Source organism: Bos grunniens, chromosome 8, assembly GCF_055505025.1.
Source record: "Bos grunniens cultivar Pamir isolate PY7600 chromosome 8, Bosgru_T2T1.0, whole genome shotgun sequence".
Classification (NCBI taxonomy): Eukaryota; Metazoa; Chordata; class Mammalia; order Artiodactyla; family Bovidae; genus Bos; species Bos grunniens.
In genome coordinates, this window is record NC_141172.1 from 75338441 (window position 1) to 75358947 (window position 20507).

Consider the following 20507-nt stretch of genomic DNA (forward strand, 5'->3'; position numbering starts at 1 on the left):
CGAGAGAGGATGAGATGGTTGGACGGCATCACCGACTCAATGGACGAGAGTTTGGGTAAACTCCGGGAGTTAGTGACAGACAGGGAGGCCTAGCGTGCTGCAGTTCATAGGGTTGCAAAGAGTCGGACATGACTGAGCGACTGAACTGAACTGAAAGTCATGTTGATTGTGTTCTTGGGCCTTTGCTGAGGTGTTGCAGCAGGACATACACACAAGGAATGAGTTGAGAGTTGCCATGGCAAGTCTGCTGCTGCTGCTGCTAAGTTGCTTCAGTCGTGTCGGACTCCGTGCGACCCCGTAGATGGCAGCCCACCAGGCTCCCCCGTCCCTGGGATTCTCCAAGCAAGAACACTGGAGTGGGTTGCCATTTCCTTCTCCAATGCATGGAAGTGAAAAGTGAAAGTGAAATGGCTCAGTTGTATCCAACTCCTAGCGACCCCATGGACTGCAGCCTACCAGGCTCCCCTGTCCTGGTTCCAAATTACCTCCTGTTATAAAATTGAGCTCTTTTAGTTTTGTTAAAAGGGAAACACCAAAGTTTCTTCCTAGGAGTCATAGAAGTAATTCTAGAAATCTGAGGGTGTCAGAAGAAATCTTACAGGTAATTTGGTCACTGATGCTAAGTATGTCCTGTATACTCTACCTTTTTCCAAAATCACTCTTGTTACTGAGCTCTTTTTTGATAAACCTGTTAGGGGTCCAGCTAGAACTTTATTTTTGTACTATTTACCAACACTCTTTTAGTACGTGAAGAGAGAAAAATTTTAAATCAGAGGAAATTTTCAAATAAGCAATAAAATCATTCTCATCTTATGTATGTACAGATTGTTACCTACAATTAATTTAAGTATATAAAACAAATGACTTTCATACTTACTTTCAGTAATTTTTCAGACTCCTTTGAATGAAAGAGATTATTTCTATTATACTTTTTCTAGTTTTTAACAAAAATTATTTTAAATAATTTCTCAACTGTACTCAATACAACCCCTCTGAGAAAGGGTTGCTTTCATCTTCCTTTACTGAAGCGCTGAGGGGCATGTTTTGTTCTCTGCTCCTAATGATGTTCTCACTTCAAGCACTTCTTATGTCTGTGATGCAGGGAGGGATTTACAAAAACAAGACTGACCTAGGGTTAGTAACTGTTGAAGCAGGGTAATGGATACATGCGGGGAAGGAACTTGAAGCCATACTCGTTTGGGGGATACAATTTTGGACATCCCACGTCTTCTAGCTGATCTCAGTCTTCACTTATCTTCTAGCAGGGCTAGGATGCTGGCATTAAGGAAGCCATGCAATAAGGAATCCTCCTTGAGGAAACTTATTTAGGGAACCTATTACAGGTGTACTTCATTTTACTGCATTTTGCTTTGTGGAGAGGGCATTTGCTTTTTTTTTTTTAACAAACCGAAGGTTCATAGCAACTCTGCATAGAGCAAGTCTATCAGTGCCATTTTTCCAACAAGATTATTTTTAAATTAAGGTATGTACATTGTTTTTTAAAAACATATGGCTACTGCACACATGATAAACTCCATAGTATAGTGTAAATATAATTTTTACATGTACTGGGAAACCAATCTGAGACTTCAGTGTGATTTATCACAGTGGTCTGAACCAAAGCTGCAGGATCTCCACAGTATACCTGTATTCTTCTCTGGGAAATTCCATGGACAGGAACTTGTACAGTCCAGGGACCACAAAGAGTCAGACACGACTGAGCATATGCCTATAATATTACTATTGTTGTCGAAGTTAACATATAATGAGTGTTCATTCTGTGCCAGGTGTGGCCCTAAGCCCTTCTCACATGTCACCTCACTGAATCCATGTAACTGTTACATGAGGTAGGTGCCGTCATTATCCGTGTTCACATTAAGGGAACTTAATGTGCCCAGAGAAGTTGAAAACTTGCCCAAGATCACTCAGCTAGCTAGTGGCAGAGGCAGGGCACTGGCCCAGACAGTTTCACTCTAGAGTCCATTCTAGTAGCCACTTTGTAAATGGTCTCTCCAATTGGAATGAGATAAAGTACACAGAGAACATCACTCAAGCCCTGATGCCCAGGGGGAGCGCCTCCTTTCATTCACAAATATTAATAACACACCTACTAGGTACCAAGTACTGTCTAGGCAGGACAGATGCAGTGGAGAAAAAGATAAGGTTCCTGTTCTCATGGAACTTAAATGATAGCTTATCTTTCCTTCCCAGTGAGTTTCATAAAATGCCACAGATACGAAAGATTCTTCAACAGCAATTTTAAGAAAACCAGGTTCCCCTCAAATAGTCTGTTAACTTTGGAGACAGCTTCTGAGAGACTGAGAGGAGGTGTTGTATGGTAGGACCAGGCAGCAAAGCAGCCAGAGGAAAGGATGGTAATGAGAGCGCTGTCAAACGAGTAGGAGACACATGACCCCAGGGTAAGAGTGGGAGGGGCCCTGGCAGATACCAAAGTCACTAGAGCCCTGACTTGGCAGTCAGAGGCACTAGTTCTGCCACCAACTCCCAGTGAGCCCTTTTAAGGCTCCTGCACTTTTCTGGGACTCAGTTTCTCCTTCCATAAAACAAGGTTGATCTCTTCTGGACCTACATAGCTCTGAGTACTTCTGCCTTGACAAATAATAGGTACTCTATCCCTAACAATTAGGCTTCCCTGGTGGCTCAGAGGTTAAAGCGTCTGCCTCCAATGCGGTAGACCCGGGTTCGATCCCTGGGTCGGGAAGATCCCTTGGAGAAGGAAATGGTAACCCACTCCAGTATTCTTGCCTGAAGAATCCCATGGACAGAGAAGCCTGGTAGGCTACAGTCCACAGGGTCGGAAAGAGTTGGACACGACTGAGCAACTAATCCCTAACAATCAGGGCTGAGGCTGGCAGGAAGAAAACCTCATGAAACCTTCCACCTTGGAGAAATATTTCATCTCTGGCTAGCTATTTAAGAGCCACTGATGGAGTTGTCTCCTGAACAAGGGAACATGTCACCTTCCTCTTGTCACATTCACACTTGTAAAATGACAGGGCCTACCAAAACACATTCTTCACATGACCAGTTGCACGTTCCCCTGGCAGTAGAATTATTATCCCAAGAACAGGTTCGGGGAGCTCAAGGTCAGATCCTTGTGTGTGCATCTTCCACACACACACACACACCCCCCACTCTGACCCTGAGGGGGACTAACCGGTCAGCATAGCGCAAAGTATTCAGAGTGTGTTCAGTGGCCACATGGCTTGGTGAGATGTTGGCGATCATGCAGGTTTTGGCATTGCCAATGAAAGAGTCCTTCAGCACCTGTTCAAAACAGAAGGCAGGTCAGTGAAATCAACTAACAAAGGGCATATTGACTACTTACGGTGTTCAGGACACTGGGCCATACTTATACCTACCACCTTCTACAAAAAGGTAATTAACAAAAGAAGAAACACGAATGATCAATAAACAAACAAAACAGGTACTCACTGCACCACTAATCAAAGAAATGCAGAGAAACCATTTTACAAAATTAAAATTTGTGGGGACTTCCCTGGTGGTCCACTGGATCCCACATGCTGCAACTAAGGGTTTGTATGCTGCAACTCAGTTTGTTACCTCAACTAAGATCCAGTGCAGTCAAGTAATAAATAAATTAAAAAATTAAAATTTGGGGGCCTGTAAGATTAACAAAAGCAGAGACATTACTTTGCCAACAAAGGTCCGTCTAGTCAAGGCTATGGTTTTTCCCGTGGTCATGTATGGATGTGAGAGTTGGACTGTGAAGAAGGCTGAGCGCCAAAGAATTGATGCTTTTGAACTGTGGTGTTGGAGAAGACTCTTGAGAGTCCCTTGGACTGCAAGGAGATGCAACCAGTCCATTCTGAAGGAGATCAGCCCTGGGATTTCTTTGGAAGGAATGATGCTAAAGCTGAAACTCCAGTACTTTGGCCACCTCATGTGAAGAGTTGACTCACTGGAAAAGACTGATGCTGGGAGGGATTGGGGGCAGGAGAAGGGGACGACAGAGGATGAGATGGCTGGATGGCATCACTGACTCAATGGACGTGAGTCTGAGTGAACTCCGGGAGTTGGTGATGGACAGGGAGGCCTGGCGTGCTGCGATTCATGGGGTCGCAAAGAGTCGGACACGACTGAGCGAGTGAACTGAACTGAAGATTAAGAAAGACTCACATGAACCTGCTCTGGTGAGGGTCTAGGGAAAGGGTGCTCCTGTACACTGCTATGCTGCCCATGTACTATGTAGTGTGAATTGGTACATGCCTTTGGGAGGGCAGTTTGGTAATATGTTAAAAACCTGGTAAAAAAATGTTCCTACTTTTGGTTTGGCAATCACACTTCAAAGACTTTATCCTAAAGAGACAATTGCTCAACTGATTTAAAAAAAAAGTATACACAGGATATTCATTACAATATAATAATAGTAAAATTTGGAAAATCTCTAAGTCTACAAACAAGTAACAAAAAAATTATGAACTGCATAAAACCATAAAAACTAATTATGGATATACGTACTTAGGTACCTGGAAAGATCTAAAACTTATGTTTGCGTGAAAAAGGCATATAATTCTGTAAGTGGATTTATGTGTGAAATTACTGATTTAATTAAATAGGAACACAATTTCTGGGGGTGGAGGACATGTTTTGAAAAATAACAAAGCCAATGTCAGAATCAGGACTAACCATCCAAAAGAAGGGTTTCCTGAGGCCCCAGTTGTAGTCATGTTTGAGAAGAAACCATCTAACCCACAGATGACTAATTCTAATAAGTTAGGAGCTATGTTATCATGGGTTCTGCCCCAGTTCCCATGAAGCTGTTGGTCTAGCTGCACAGAGTGAAAACTTCTCCCAGGATACAGAGCGCCTCACCTAGACTGCCTCCTACTTAGTCTGTGCTCTACTGTGCACAGTCTTGGTGCAAAAGGGAACCAGGGGTCCCTGTAACTGTCTTCACAGCTATTTGTACCGAGGCTGAGCCCTCCATGGGCCACTCTTCTTGGTGCTTCCTATCAATAAAGCACATTTTCATGACAGAAAAATGGAAGGAAAAAAATAGGCCATGGTCCTACTACTCAGAATAATCAGCTAACAGAGATGGATACTTTTTCTGTGTAGTTTTTTTTTCTCATTTCATATTTTTAAACTATAGATCTTGGTCATCTTTTCTGGAAGGACATGTCAAAAATTAATCTCATTCTTTTTAAATGCTGCCATTATTTTTTGTCTTGAAACACTGGTCTATCTAAGTCTACAGCTAAGAGTACCAAGACAGCTACACTGCCATCCCCTTCAAAGGCTCAGAGATGTCACTAAATCAACAAGGTTTCTTTCTGTTAGAAATAAATGGAAAGCTGTTGGGTGGTGACCACTGCTTCCTGGCTGCTGTGTACTGCAGGGATCCCTGCCTGAGGATGCCCTTTCTTCTTCAAGCCTGAGAGCTCCTAGAAGGAAGGGGACTCCTCCCCTCCTCCTCCCCCCACATCATGCCTTGCTGGCAGTGGATGCTCTCCTGAATGATTCAATGAATGGAAGAAGGAACACATGCGTAAACCAGAACTCAAAGCTCATATTGAACTTTACCTGAGTTAATTTGCTTTGCCTGAAAGGAGTGTGGGTGTGTTCCTGATCCAATGCACGGATACATTCCTTCAGCTGCAAAGTGGTAGAATAACAAGCACATCAAATATCACATGCAAAGTGAGACTAACAGATAATTTTTTTTTTTTTAAATAAACCACACTCATGCAACTCTCCTCCAAAAGGAAGTCAAAATGCCCTGGTAGTTTCTTGCTCAACAAGAACAATCAAGGTAGACTGGAAAACATCATCCTATGCTAGCTACGCCTAGTTAAACACCCTGCCCCCGGCCCCCTCTCAACTTAAAGGCTGTGAACTTAGGATTAGAGCAGAATTGACAAACCCAGAGTCCCAGAGTCCCACTTACGGTCCCAGAGTCCAACTTATTTGGTGGCAGTTCTGGCTTGCCAGCTCCCTATCTCTCCTCACTCTTCCCAACTACAAGATGCACATAAATAGAGAAAATACCCATGCCACTCTCCCGCCTCCCTGCTCACACATGCACACCGGTAGGTACAGCTTCAAGTGCAGATTCAGATACAAGTTGTCTGAATGGAACAGGAGAAATCCTAGAGGCAGAGCTAGGAAGGAACTGAGAAATCACCTAGGTCTACACCCTCATGAAAAAAAGTAGGGATGGTGGCCCAAAGGCAAAGAAGGGCATGTCACTTGCTCCTGGGCAGAGCCTCTCAAAGAAGTGCTCATTGGATATCACTAGTGCCAGCAGAAATCTGGATACATACATCTCCAAGGGCAACATGCCCATCAGAAAGAGCAGGGGTTGAGGGGACAAGACCAGGGAGGAGAGACCTTCTATTTCTGAGTCATGCATCTAGGGTAAGCAACAGTAAATGAGAAGAAAGGGAGGGAAGAGAATGGAAGGGATCCCTTGGAAGTGCCAGTGCTGGGAGTTCACCAAGAAAAGGTAATGAGCCTTGAGAGTCTCCTGTGACTGTTCTTGGCAGCAGCCATAGATGTCCACAGCTAACCCTCCTCTATCCAAGAAGCTGCAAGGTTATAAGACGGTATAAAGGAATTTCCACTCTTATTACAAGTCAGTCCAATATCCCCACTGGGAAAATTCTCTAGAAGGGATGAACAGGTAACCAAACCTGGCCCCTGAGTTGCACCTGCCCCTTACATACTCAAATCCAAGTGTGGCCATCAATCTCTATGAGCCCTTGGGTCCCTTTAGCCTTGCTGAATCAGAATGGAAAGTAGACTTTACTAAGCTCTAAGGGAAAAGCAACGGAAATATCCAGGAAGGAAAAAAGGGGCATCTCTGTACGCCTCACAAAGCACAAGATTTTGATCCTATTCTTTAAGGCTTGTTTCCAGGCTCCTTTACATATTGTCTCCCACGTGAGATAGACAGTCAAGCCCCAAAGGATACTCCACAGGTGCCATGCCATGCCATGCCAAGTTGCTTCAGTTGTGTCCAACTCTTTCCAACCCTATGGACTATAGCCCTCCAGGCTCCTCTGTCCATTGGATTCTCCAGGCAAGAATACTGGGGTGGGTTGCCATGCCCTCCTTCAGGGGATCTTTCCGATCCAGGGATCCAACCTATAACTCCTGCATCGGCAGGCGGATTCTAGCGCCACCTGGGAAGCCCTCTCCACAGGTACCTCTTAGGTTTCCTAATTAATTCCTGGACCATAAATTTAAACATGAGAATCAAAGATTTCTAGCCAGAGGCTGTAGACCCTTGGCAAATTCACTTAACTTGAGCTTCAGAATCCTGATCTATAAAGTGGGAATGAGAGAATCTGTTGTGAAGATTAAACTCACTAGTGTATAGTACGTATTCAAAAGTGTATTAGCTCCTTGGAGAAACGATTGATTTCAGGGCAAGGACAAGGAAGAATGTGTGACACCTTGTAGTGCTAAAAGGCAAGAAGATGCTCAAAAAATGAGCATGTCAAAAGGATTACAAAACCAACCTGAAAGAACTTATGGACAGAACCCCAGAAAGAACTCCCAGTAGCCATTTGGGAAAATGTGAGCAAGAAAATAATGATAGAATGGATTCTAATTTAGCAAATGAAAGAAATACCCATTTACTGTTCAGTTCAGTTCAGTTGCTCAGTTGTGTCCGACTCTTTGCGACCCCATGAATCGCAGCACGCCAGGCCTCCCTGTCCATCACCAACTCCCAGAGTTCACTCAAACTCATGTCCATCAAGTCGGTGATGCCATCCAGCCATCTCATCCTCTCTCGTCCCCTTCTCCTCCTGCTCCCAATCCCTCCCAGCATCAGGGTCTTTTCCAATGAGTCAACTCTTCACATGAGGTGGCCAAAGTACTGGAGTTCCAGCTTTAGTATCAGTCCTTCCAATGAACACCCAGGACTGATCTCCTTTAGGATGGACTGGTTGGATCTCCTTGCAGCCCAAGGGACTCTCAAGAGTCTTCTCCAACACCACAGTTCAAAAGCATCAATTCTTCAGTGCTCACCTTTCTTCAGTCCAACTCTCACATCCATACATGACCACTGGAAAAACCATAGCCTTGACTAGACGGACCTTTGTTGGCAAAGTAATGTCTCTGCTTTTGAATATGCTATCTAGGTTGGTCATAACTTTCCTTCCAAGGAGTAAGTGTCTTTTAATTTCATGGCTGCAGTCACCATCTGCAGTGATTTGGGAGCCCCCCAGAAATAAAGTCTGACACTGTTTCCACTGTTTCCCCATCTATTTCCCATAAAGTGATGAGACCAGATGCCATGATCTTTGTTTTATGAATGCTGAGCTTTAAGCCAACTTTTTCACTCTCCTCTTTCATTTTCATCAAGAGGCTCTTTAGATCTTCTTCACTTTCTGCCATAAGGGTGGTGTCATCTGCGTATCTGAGGCTGTTGATATCTCTCCCGGTAATCTTGATTCCAGCTTGTGCTTCTTCCAGCCCAGCGTTTCTCATGATGTACTCTGCATATAAGTTAAATAAGCAGGGTGACAATACACAGCCTTGACGTACTCCTTTTCCTATTTGGAACCAGTCTGTTGTTTCATGTCCAGTTCTAACTGTTGCTTCCTGACCTGCATACAAATTTTTCAAGAGGCAGGTCAGGTGGTCTGGTATTCCCATCTCTTTCAGAATTTTCCAGTTTATTGTGATCCACACAGTCAAAGGCTTTGGCATAGTCAATAAAGCAGAAATAGATGTTTTTCTGGAACTCTCTTGCTTTTTTGATGATCCAGCAGATGTTGGCAATTTGATCTCTGGTTCCTCTGCCTTTTCTAAAACTAGCTTGAACATCTGGAAGTTCACGGTTCCCATATTGCTGAAGCCTGGCTTGGAAAATTTTGAGCATTACTTTACTAGCATGTGAGATGAGTGCAATTGAGGAGATACCCCTCGTCCAAGGTAAGGAGCAGTGGCTGCGCTTTGCTGGAGCAGCAGTGAAGAGATACGCCACGTCCAAGGTAAGAGAAACCTAAGTAAGACAGCAGGTGTTGCAAGAGGGCATCAGAGGGCAGACACACTGAAACCATAATCACAGAAAACTAGCCAATCTGATCACACGGACCACAGCCTTGTCTAACTCAATGAAACTAAGCCATGCCGTGTGGGGCCACCCAGGATGGGCGGGTCATGGTGAAGAGGTCTGACAGAATGTGGTCCATTGGAGAAGGGAACGGCAAACCACTTCAATATTCTTGCCTTGAGAACCCCATGAACAGTATGAAAAGGCAAAATGATACAATACTGAAAGAGGAATTCCCCAGGTCAGTAGGTGCCCAATATGCTACTGGAAATCAGTGGAGAAATAATTCCAGAAAGAATGAAGGGATGGAGCCAAAGCAAAAACAATACCCAGTTGTGGACATGACTGGTGATAGAAGCAAGGTCTGATGCTGTAAAGAGCAATATTGCATAGGAACCTGGAATGTCAGGTTCATGAATCAAGGCAAATTGGAAGTGGTCAAACAGGAGATGGCAAGAGTGAATGTCAACATTCTAGGAATGAGCGAAGTAAAATGGACTGGAATGGGTGAATTTAACTCAGATGACCATTATATCTACTACTGTGGGCAGGAATCCCTTAGAAGAAATGGAGTAGCCATCATGGTCAACAAGAGTCTGAAATGCAGTACAAGAGTCTGAAATGCAGTACTTGGATGCAATCTCAAAAACGACAGAATGATCTCTGTTCGTTTCCAAGGCAAACCATTCAATATCACGGTAATCCAAGTCTATGCCCCAACCAGTAACACTGAAGAAGCTGAAGTTGAATGGTTCTATGAAGACCTACAAGACCTTTTAGAACTAACACCAAAAACAGATGTCCTTTTCTATAGGGGACTGGAATGCAAAAGTAGGAAGTCAAGAAACACCTGGATTAACAGGCAAATTTGGCCTTGGAGTATGGAATGAAGCAGCGCAAAGGCTAATAGAATTTTTCCAAGAGAATGCACTGGTCATAGCAAACACCCTCTTCCAACAACATAAAAGAAGACTCTCCACATGGACATCACCAGATGGTCAACACCGAAAGCAGATTGATTATATTCTTTGCAGCCAAAGATGGAGAAGCTCTATACAGTCAGCAAAAACAAGACCGGGAGCTGACTGTGGCTCAGATCATTTACTGTTGTAAGTAAATGAATAAAGAGAAAAAAACCAGCTCTTTCCTGCAGTAGAATTCCAACTAATTAACGTAGACTGTGTGCTCAGTCACTAAGCCTTGTCTCTTTTGCAACCCCATGGACTGTAGCCTGCCAGGCTCATCTGTCCATGGGATTCTCCAGGTAAGAACATTGGAGGGGGTAGCCATTTCCTTCTCCAAAGGCTCTTCCAGACCCAGGGATCGAACCTGCATTTCCTGCATTGGCATGCAGATTCTTTACCATTGAGCCACAAGGGGATCCCCTAATGTAGAATGATGGACACAGAAAAATCTCATCATGTAAACACCACAGTAATAATTGTTACACATAAGAATCATCAATGGACATTAAAATTAGACAGCAAAATTAACATGTAAATAGGTACTGCATAGTTTAAAAGTATCTGTCCATAAGATACTTATTACAAAGCGAACAATCATAACTTCACAATGGGGAAACCTAGCACAAACCACCTTAACTCAGTGATCAAGTTTAACATCACCAGTAATGACATATTGACTGCGACAATACACTGCTGCTGCTGCTAAGTCACTTCAGTCGTGTCCGACTCTGTGCGACCCCATAGACGGCAGCCTACTAGGTTCTGCCGTTCCTGGGATTCTCCAGGCAAGAACACTGGAGTGGGTTGCCATTTCCTTCCCCAATGCATGAAAGTGAAAAGTGAAAGTGAAGTTGCTCAGTCGTGTCCGACTCCTAGCGACCCCATGGACTGCAGCCCACCAGGCTCCTCCCTCCATGGCAGTTTCCAGGCAAGAGTACTGGAGTGGGGTGCCATTGCCTTCTCCGACAATACACTGAGAAGGGTATAACTTCTGTGCTATTCTTGCTAAAAATTCATTATCTCAACCTAATAATGAGAAAACATTACACAAACCCAAATTCAGACACAGTCTGCAAAATTACTGGTCAGCATTTTTCAAAGGTGTTAAGGTCAAGACTGACAAAAACTGAGGAGACTACATACAGAGCCATGATAACTAAAGGTAACAGAATCCTAGACCCGAAAAAGGACATGAGTGGGACATTGATGAAATTCAAACAAGGTCTGTAGACAGTTAAGAGAATTGTTTTAATGTTCATTTCCTGATTTAAATTGCTATAGTTATATAAAATGTTAACACTGAGAAGGCTAGGTGAAGGAATGCTACATGTTTATTTTTGAAGCTTTTTTGAAATCTAAAATTATTCAAAATTTTAAAATGATAATAAAAAGATGCTGACTCTCTCACCTCTCGAAGCCTCTCAATTTACCCCTCATGAGACCTGAGGGTAATGTGTCCAGTAGGAGATTTCAGTTCTAATCAAAAAGACTTAACGTGGATAGAAACAGGGCAGTACTAAAAAGGAATGGGGGTCCTTAACAGTCATGAATGAGCTCCAGGATGCTGTTAAGTGAAAAAAGCAAACTGCAGAGCAGTGTTAACAGTATGCTCGCCTTTTCTTTTCTTTTTTCCCATGAGAAAGGAGTGAGTACAAACAAACATGGTAGAAAATGGTTACCTAAGGGGAGGGGGATGACAGGAGGGGACCGAGATGAACACTAGCCTTCTCTGAATGTGGCTTACTTTATAATTTTTCTTTAACTGAATACAAAATTGGTGAGCTTAAACACACAGAATTATTTAAAGAGACTTTGCAATATAATATTATGACTATACATCAAGGGTAGAAAGGACAACTGCAAAGAAATCTTAATCTGAATTCAGTAACCATATTAAAAGTAATATACTATTATTTTGGTATACATACATATTGAGGTAGAGCAAATAAATTATATTAATGTTGTTAGGAACTAAGAATTTTAGCATAAGAGAAAAGGGAGAGAAATATAAATTCAAAAAAGCTAAGCAAAAACCCTGTAGTCTTAATTTTTAATTAATTTATTAGTATGAATCCATGATACACTTTTCCCTTCTCTGTCCATCAAAAAGACCTAGAAGTAAGAACTAACGCAAAAGAGAAATTAAGGAAACAATTCCATTCACCATTGCAACGGAAAGAATAAAATACTTAGGAATATATCTACTTAAAGAAACTAAAGACCTATATATAGAAAACTATAAAACACTGGTGAAAGAAATCAAAGAGGACACTAATAGATGGAGAAATATACCATGTTCATGGATTGAAGAATCAATATAGTGAAAATGAGTATACTACCCAAAGCAATTTATAGATTCAATGCAATCCCTATCAAGCTACCAACAGTATTCTTCACAGAGCTAGAACAAATAATTTCACAATTTGTATGGAAATACAAAAAACCTCGAATAGCCAAAGCTATCTTGAGAAAGAAGAATGGAACTGGAGGAATCAACCTACCTGACTTCAGGCTCTACTACAAAGCCACAGTTATCAAGACAGTATGGTACTGGCACAAAGACAGAAATATAGATCAATGGAACAAAATAGAAAGCCCAGAGATAAATCCACGCACCTATGGACACCTTATCTTTGACAAAGGAGGCAAGAATATACAATGGATTAAAGACAATCTCTTTAACAAGTGGTGCTTGGAAAACTGGTCAACCACTTGTAAAAGAATGAAACTAGAACACTTTCTAACACCATACACAAAAATAAACTCAAAATGGATTAAAGATCTCAACATAAGACCAGAAACTATAAAACTCCTAGAGGAGAAAATAGGCAAAACACTCTCCGACGTACATCACAGCAGGATCCTCTATGACCCACCTCCCAGAATATTGGAAATAAAAGCAAAAATAAACAAATGGGACCTAATTAAACTTAAAAGCTTCTGCACAACAAAGGAAACTATTAGCAAGGTGAAAAGGCAGCCTTCAGAATGGGAGAAAATAATAGCAAATGAAGCAACTGACAAATAACTAATCTCAAAAATATACAAGCAACTCCTACAGCTCAACTCCAGAAAAGTAAATGACCCAATCAAAAAATGGGCCAAAGAACTAAATAGACATTTCTCCAAAGAAGACATACAGATGGCTAACAAACACATGAAAAGATGCTCAACATCACTCATTATCAGAGAAATGCAAATCAAAACCACTATGAGGTACCATTTCACGCCAGTCAGAATAGCTTCGATCCAAAAGTCTACAAGCAATAAACGCTGGAGAGGGTGTGGAGAAAAGGGAACCCTCTTACACTGTTGGTGGGAATGCAAACTAGTACAGCCACTATGGAGAACAGTGTGGAGATTCCTTAAAAAACTGGAAATAGAACTGCCTTATGATCCAGCAATCCCACTGCTGGGCATACACACTGAGGAAACCAGAAGGGAAAGAGACACGTGTACCCCAATGTTCATCGCAGCACTGTTTATAATAGCCAGGACATGGAAGCAACCTAGACGTCCATCAGCAGATGAATGGATAAGAAAGCTGTGGTACATATACACAATGGAGTATTACTCAGCCATTAAAAAGAATTCATTTGAATCAGTTCTAATGAGGTAGATGAAACTGGAGCCTATTATACAGAGTGAAGTAAGCCAGAAAGAAAAACACCAATACAGTATACTAACGCATATATATGGAATTTAGAAAGATGGTAACAATAACCCTGTGTACAAGACAGCAAAAGAGACACTGATGTATAGATCAGTCTTATGGACTCTGTGGGAGAGGGAGAGGGTGGGAAGATTTGGGAGAATAGCATTGAAACATGTATAATATCATGTATGAAACGAGTCGCCAGTCCAGGTTCAATGCACGATACTGGATGCTTGGGGCTGGTGCACTGGGACGACCCAGAGGGACGGTATGGGGAGGAAGGAGGGAGGAGGGTTCAGGATGGGGAACACATGTATACCTGTGTCGGATTCATTTTGATATTTGGCAAAACTAATACAATATTGTAAAGTTTAAAAATAAAATAAAATTTAAAAAAAAAAAAAAAAAGAACTAACCCAGTGGTGATAAGCACCACTAGCACTCCTAAATGCTCCCTAACTACCATTTCCCTCTAAAACCAAGACTTGTTGAAGAAATGGCTGATTTTAGTTCTGGGGGAAAAAATGTACAAGCCTACAACATTTTTTCATACTAGAAAGCCAGGGACTAGTAGGGTTGTGTCAAAAAGACACAGGAATATAATGGCCAAAAATGTATAAATTAAAAAGTAAAAAAAAAAAAAGAGGACAATGAGTTTATAATACAAAAACAAACAAAAAAATGAAAGAACAACAAACTCATGGTCATGTTCAGGTTACCAGGACATCAACTCATTCTGAAAATTGGTGAGTAAAGGCAAAGAATCAAGCATTTATCTTGTCTCCATTGCATGAGTTATACTTCAGGATAATCAGATAGTTGGGGGAAAGTTCTTTCCAGCTAATAAATACAGAAGGAATATTAGAATTAGAATATCACCATTTTGGAACCCCTAGTAAAGCAATGGGATAAAAGTAATGCTCACTGACGGTTGCTAAACCACAAGGCATAAAAGTTGATAGGAAACATAATAATGGAGGAATTAGACTGATAACACTTGACTCTTCCTTAATTCTCAAAATCACAAGAGATAATCAGACATTCTGTACCTCCTGATGGTAATTTTAAAACTTGATGAGAGCAGAAAATGTACTTAAGTGAACCATTCATGCAACTGCAGAAATACTTCTTTGTTTCTAACTGGCAGGACTGACCAGAGGAAGAGAAGGCAGGGAGAGAGGAAGAGCTGTCTAGAACTGTCGAGAATCTGACTGGGCAGCCTCCAACTCCAACCCTGGAATTCCACTGCCTTATTCCAACCCACCCTCACCCACTTTGGCCGCATGTAAAGATGGGCATAATCTCTCAAGAAGGACTTTTAGATGAAAGGTTTAAACAACTTACAGCCAGAAGACTCTGGTTTATTTCCGCGCCTTCCATCTTTGTCTGTCTATCTGAGTCTCTGGCATCCGCTGCTCTTTCACTGCCAGCCAAGTCAATGAAAGAGATCCTAGAGAACAGACATAGCAGGCAAGACTTCTTTGGGGCTTTAGTTTCTTTTTATATCAGCCATTTGTGATGGCAGGAAGAAATCAACACAGGCCCACCCTCAGGAAAGTTAAAGACATTACTGTCAGTTTTCCAAAAGTATCGCAAGATTTTAATCTGTCAATTATAGCTGGCACTGTTCACTTACACTCTTGTTGGCTTTAACCATTTGTGAGAAAGTATGATTGAAATTAATTAAACATTCTTCCCATAAGGCTAAATGACTACAATGCAAATCACTTAGGTGACCACTTAGATAATTAAATAGAGACTTTTGTGGGCTGCTTTCCAGCTCCCCACCCCCCAAAAGACTCATTACTCAGAGGTGAGATAGGCTCATCCATCACTGTGGCAGAGTGATGCTAAGATAGCACCAGAGAGGCGATGAATGTACCCATCTGTCGTATGGCTTCTTTCAAGAAGGATGGATTAATTTTCCTTTTTTTTTGACCTGTAAGCTCTCTGAGATGCATTTCCTACTATTCCTCTGCTGATACTGTGTTTCACACTAGAAGCAATCAATGTTCCTTTTAATAACTTAGAGTTGACCAACAATAGGTCATTACTTCATGGTTAATCAACTGGTGGCACTTTGGTACAATGATTTATTTCAGAGTTAATAACTCTATGGTGTATCCCTGAAATAAAGAACTCTATGGGGCAGGATGTCCTGTTGTTGACAACACATATTTCAAAGTCACATTAAGGAAAGGCAGACAATACAGTTCCCTGCATATTTCCAGCTCACCTGCCAAATGTCCTCTTGGCTGAATCTTTGATCTGAATTTGGATGATAGCGTGAGAGCGAGAGGAGTCTGCATTAACTCCAGTGGCCCTGGTGCTGCGCTCCTTGCTGCCCTTGAGGATCACCTGAAAATAAAATCCATAGGGTGACTTCTGCAAGGAGTAAACAAAGCCCTCTGGCTCCTAAGAGTTGGCTGAGACCAGCAGAGACCAGACAGAAATCTGTCAGTATACTGCAGTCTTTTCCCTCTATGTGGAAAACTGCCTAAACACTAAATCACAAAGAGTAAGTACCCAAGAGCAATGACAACAATGTGGAAAACTAATCTTGAGGGAGAACATTCAACAGCTCAAGAGCTAATTTACTTCTTGATCTCATACACTCTTTTTAATATCTTTGATGGATTTATCCTGACTCAACTCCACAGGGCATAACTTGGCTCCAGAGTAAAGTCCCATAATACCCATCTGTCGTAGTAACTGAAGCAAAGGACAGAAATGTGCATCCCAGAATGAATAATCACATCCACCTGTTCCACCACAATGCAGTCATAAAGGAGACCAGGCCTGACATGTGGAAACACGGAAGTGATGAGTTATCACAATTGCTACGAGCCCATGATTACCCTGGAGACCACTGCCCCTTCAAATGGGAGTGAAGACTAGTGTGGGTCCCTTCGGCCACAAAGGAATGGGGGAGCAGAGATGAAGCCTCAGGAATGGCCTCACGCCACTGAAAACACAGCCATATATAAATATGCTGCCCTGATTTGGGGAAGTGTTAATTACTGAAAATCAAATAGGTGATGGACTTTAAAAATATTTGATAGAATCCTCACAGTAGCCTAAGATGAGGTGAGTATGATTATTACGCTCAGTTTATAACTGAGGAATAAATTCAAAGGTTGACTTGCTCACAAATAGCTATTTTGTGGCAGAACCAAATTCTACATCTAGCACCTAGCGTGGCTGATTCCAAAGCCCATGTGGTTTCCACTACATTGTGGGGTCACTTATGATAAATTCATCTATCTGCAGTGTGAACTAGACTAAAGGAAGTCCTATCTCGTTTTTCCTCAATCTCTCAGAATTTTAATTTTTATCATATTGAACATGGCTACCGCTTCCAAATTAAGAGTTCAAAAGTTGACAGAGTCAAACTTCAACAATAGTTTATAAAATACTAGCAGGGGTAAGTACTTAAAAAAAAAATAACTAATATTAAGTTTCTTCATGGCCTAAGTGATAAGTTATGTCTCTAAAGATTACCTGTGCGATTTAGATTTATATCTTAGAACCAGATTTTAAATGCACTCATTTTGTAAATAGCTTGCTAAAAGCTTAAAGGGACTACCTTATGAATCCTTTTGTAAAGAGCAGAACTTGTTAATTTACAAAACTGGATTATCAACTGCATGGACAGCTTGTTGCTGCTAATCAGAAATGGGAAGAGTTAGAAAAGTATCCCTTATACTGGTTGTGCTAAGTGCCAAACAACAACAACAAAAAATCTTCCCCCCAAATACTGATAAATAAGGCTGGATGCTGGCTAGGTCACTTAAGACCAGATCTATGACTGAACCATCTGGTTTACTTATCTATCTATGCCATGAAGCTTGCAGAATCTCTGTTCCCTGACCAGCGATTGAACTTGGAGCCACGGCAGTGAAAAGTGTCAAGTTCTCACCACTGGACTGCCAGGGAATTCCTGTGAACCATCTAGTTAAAATGTACTTCCTTATCCTGGCCTTTCCTATCATTCTGATTTCACATTTTCAAAGATTATAATGCACAGATGATGGATTACTTTAAATCTGTATTATTTTTATTAAACTTCTCTTTTTTCATTAGAAAGACAAGCTTACTGTGGAAAACTTAGAAAATACAGGAAAAATATAAAAATGAAAATATATACCTTCTATAACTTCAGAGTTAAAAAGATTCGGGTGCATTTCCTCCTCCCAGAGTTTCAGGGTTCTCACAGCTCTTTTGATACACACACACACATACAGCCTTTTACAAACTTCATGAAGAAACAGATCTTTTAAATGTCTACATTTGTGATTTGTGTAAGCGATATGCTTGAAAGATAAAGGAGAAGTTAAATGAATTATCCAAGGTCACACAGGCAGCATATGGTCAGGCTAGGGATAGAAGCCAGGTACCCTCTGCCACATGATGGCAGCAATGATGCTACTTCTGCTGGAATCTAGAGCTCAGAGAGGCCTCAAGGTCATACCTAGTCAGGAACTGACAGGAAGCTCAAGGGGTGGCCTTGTGGCATCCCCAGGGGAGTTAAGAAAGACTGTCTTCCGAGGTTCTGTTATAGAGTTTTATGTTTGACTTTTCAGTACACCTCATTCACCACGATGTACTAGGTATCTGTGAGTGCATCTCAGAAAATCTAACATGTTGGCACGACCTTTCCTGACTAAATGCCTTTTAGGAAGACAAGAGGGAATTTCTGGTCTATGGTCCAGTTTCCTCAGCCTCAGTAGCAGTCTGCAATCACCATGTTTTTCAGAAACTGTGGAATAAAGCAGCTGGGCTCTGAGGAGTAAAAATGAGGCAGTCTGCAAAGATCATCAGACAAGCTTTTGTAAGTGGCATACAACTCAAGTGTAGCAGTTAAAAACAAAATATGAAGTTAAACTGTCTGGGTTCACATGCCAGTTTTGACAATATGGTTGTCTGAACTCTTGAAAATCACTTAACTTTTCAGGGCCTCAGTTTCTTACCTAAACAATGGTAATTTCATAAGTTATTTTTGAGACCAAAAAGTTAATACATAGTAAAGCACTTAGTACTACGATTAGCACATATAAGTTCCAATAAATACTAATTAAAAATATATACTAAAGAACTAACATATTTGTGTAAACTTCCAAAACATAAACTATTTCTTTTAAAAAATGTAAAATAATCAGAGATCTATGGAGAAATAGAGCTTTATGGATCAATATGAGATTCCATGGCTCCCAAGTACAATTAAAAGTTTTAAAAAAGAAGGAAGGAAGGAAAAGGAAAAGAAGAGGATAAAGAACAAAAAGAGACAATCTATTTGAGAGAAACGCAAGTCAAGAAACAGAATAAAATTAATGCATCACCTTAAAAATCACAGGCCTCCCGTTTCTCTCACTACCTCTTTCTTTTCAAAGTCCTCCTTCCTAATAAAGTCTACTGGGCAAGTTTCTTAACCTAGACTTTAGACAAACATGTTATATGAATAGTAAAATGGGGACCTGCTACAATAGAAAGGAGAGACAACTGTTGAATTCTGTGGCACTGGAAAATATTTGGGGACTTATTAATAAGATTAATAGATGTGGGGACTTCCCTGATGGTCTAGTGGCTAAGACTTAATGCTCCCAATTCAGTGGGCCTGGATTTGATTCCTGTTGAGGGAACTAGATCCCACATGTCGCAACTAAGAGGTCACATGCTATAACTAAAGATCCTCATGCCACAACTAAGACCCCCGATACAGCCAAATAAATAAATGTATTAAAAAAAAAAGAATAACAGACATGACAACTAGCATCCCAGTAAGCATTATATGTACATTATCTCATTTCCTTCTCTATCACCCAACCCAATCACATAATATCCACAAGTTTCAGGCTCAGAAAGGTAAAAGACGTGCTCAAGGACACATGGGTGCGGACCCAGCTCCATCCAGGCTTTAATCACCAAGCTTCCAGCACAAATACCAAAGACGGGCTATGAGCACTTGAGCAGGAGAGGCACTGTGTATAGACTAAGCCTCTATCACCAGCATATGACTGACACTTATCTTAGGGAAGCTCTGCTCTGCGGGCCTCTGCTACCAATTACAGCCAAGGCAGCACTAAAACATGAAGCAGATTTATTAGAAGTTTGGGAATGGATACCTATAAGTACATGAAATGTCTGTAAGACAGACTTAAAAACCTGAAAACCTATATAACTGAAAAAATGCCCATCGTTTGCCTGACAAAATCTTGATTCCAAATCTGGATGAATCAGCAAGTCCTCTATAAAGGCAGGGAAACCCTGGTGCCCGGATTAAGACCAGGTAATAAATATACCTGGAAGGAGAAACCTCTTGGAGGAAGGACAATCCTGTGCGAAAAATGAAGCCGTTAGTTGTGCAGGCAGGCAACAAGCGGCCATGCCTGTGTGAGCCTGTGGGTGATATGTAATGGTGACACCTGAGGGTGACACCTGAGCAAACGCATAGGTGATACCTGAGTGAGGGGGAACGGTGACACCTGAGTTAGCAAGTGCTGTTGTTCCAACTCAGTAAATGTTTATGAGGATAGCCATGTCAGAGATCCATAATTTATATCAACTTTCCACCTTGATCTCAGCTGGCTTCCTTCTTGTACTACCTCATATGTATTACAGACTGAGGGTATATGGCAATAACGGCAATACGTTCACTAACAAGAAACTTCTCTCTGCTGGTCTTAGAAAATACACCTTAGGACAGAGCAGTGCTATAAACTCTTCCAGGGTGAGAGTGATTTGACACTAGATTGCCCACTAACACAGTTATGACCCATAGCCATGGAAAAGGGGCTTCCTTTTAGTGTTTGATCCTTTCCCATTCAATTGGTCTAAT

The 20507-nt window shown here is 41.5% G+C and overlaps 1 protein-coding gene across 3 annotated transcripts in view; it reads right to left on the reverse strand.

Annotated features, from left to right (window-relative positions):
• The window catches only part of KIF24 (kinesin family member 24), a 73005-nt gene that overhangs the window by 7424 nt on the left and 45074 nt on the right, over window positions 1-20507 (reverse strand). For all 3 annotated transcript variants that reach the window (XM_086416639.1, XM_086416638.1, XM_086416641.1), the window contains 4 exons: window positions 15909-16030; window positions 15017-15122; window positions 5569-5640; window positions 3179-3288 (listed from right to left, as the gene is read on the reverse strand). In XM_086416639.1, the coding sequence (XP_086272765.1) occupies window positions 3179-3288; window positions 5569-5640; window positions 15017-15122; window positions 15909-16030 (410 nt within the window). The remainder of the gene's footprint in view (window positions 1-3178; window positions 3289-5568; window positions 5641-15016; window positions 15123-15908; window positions 16031-20507) is intronic.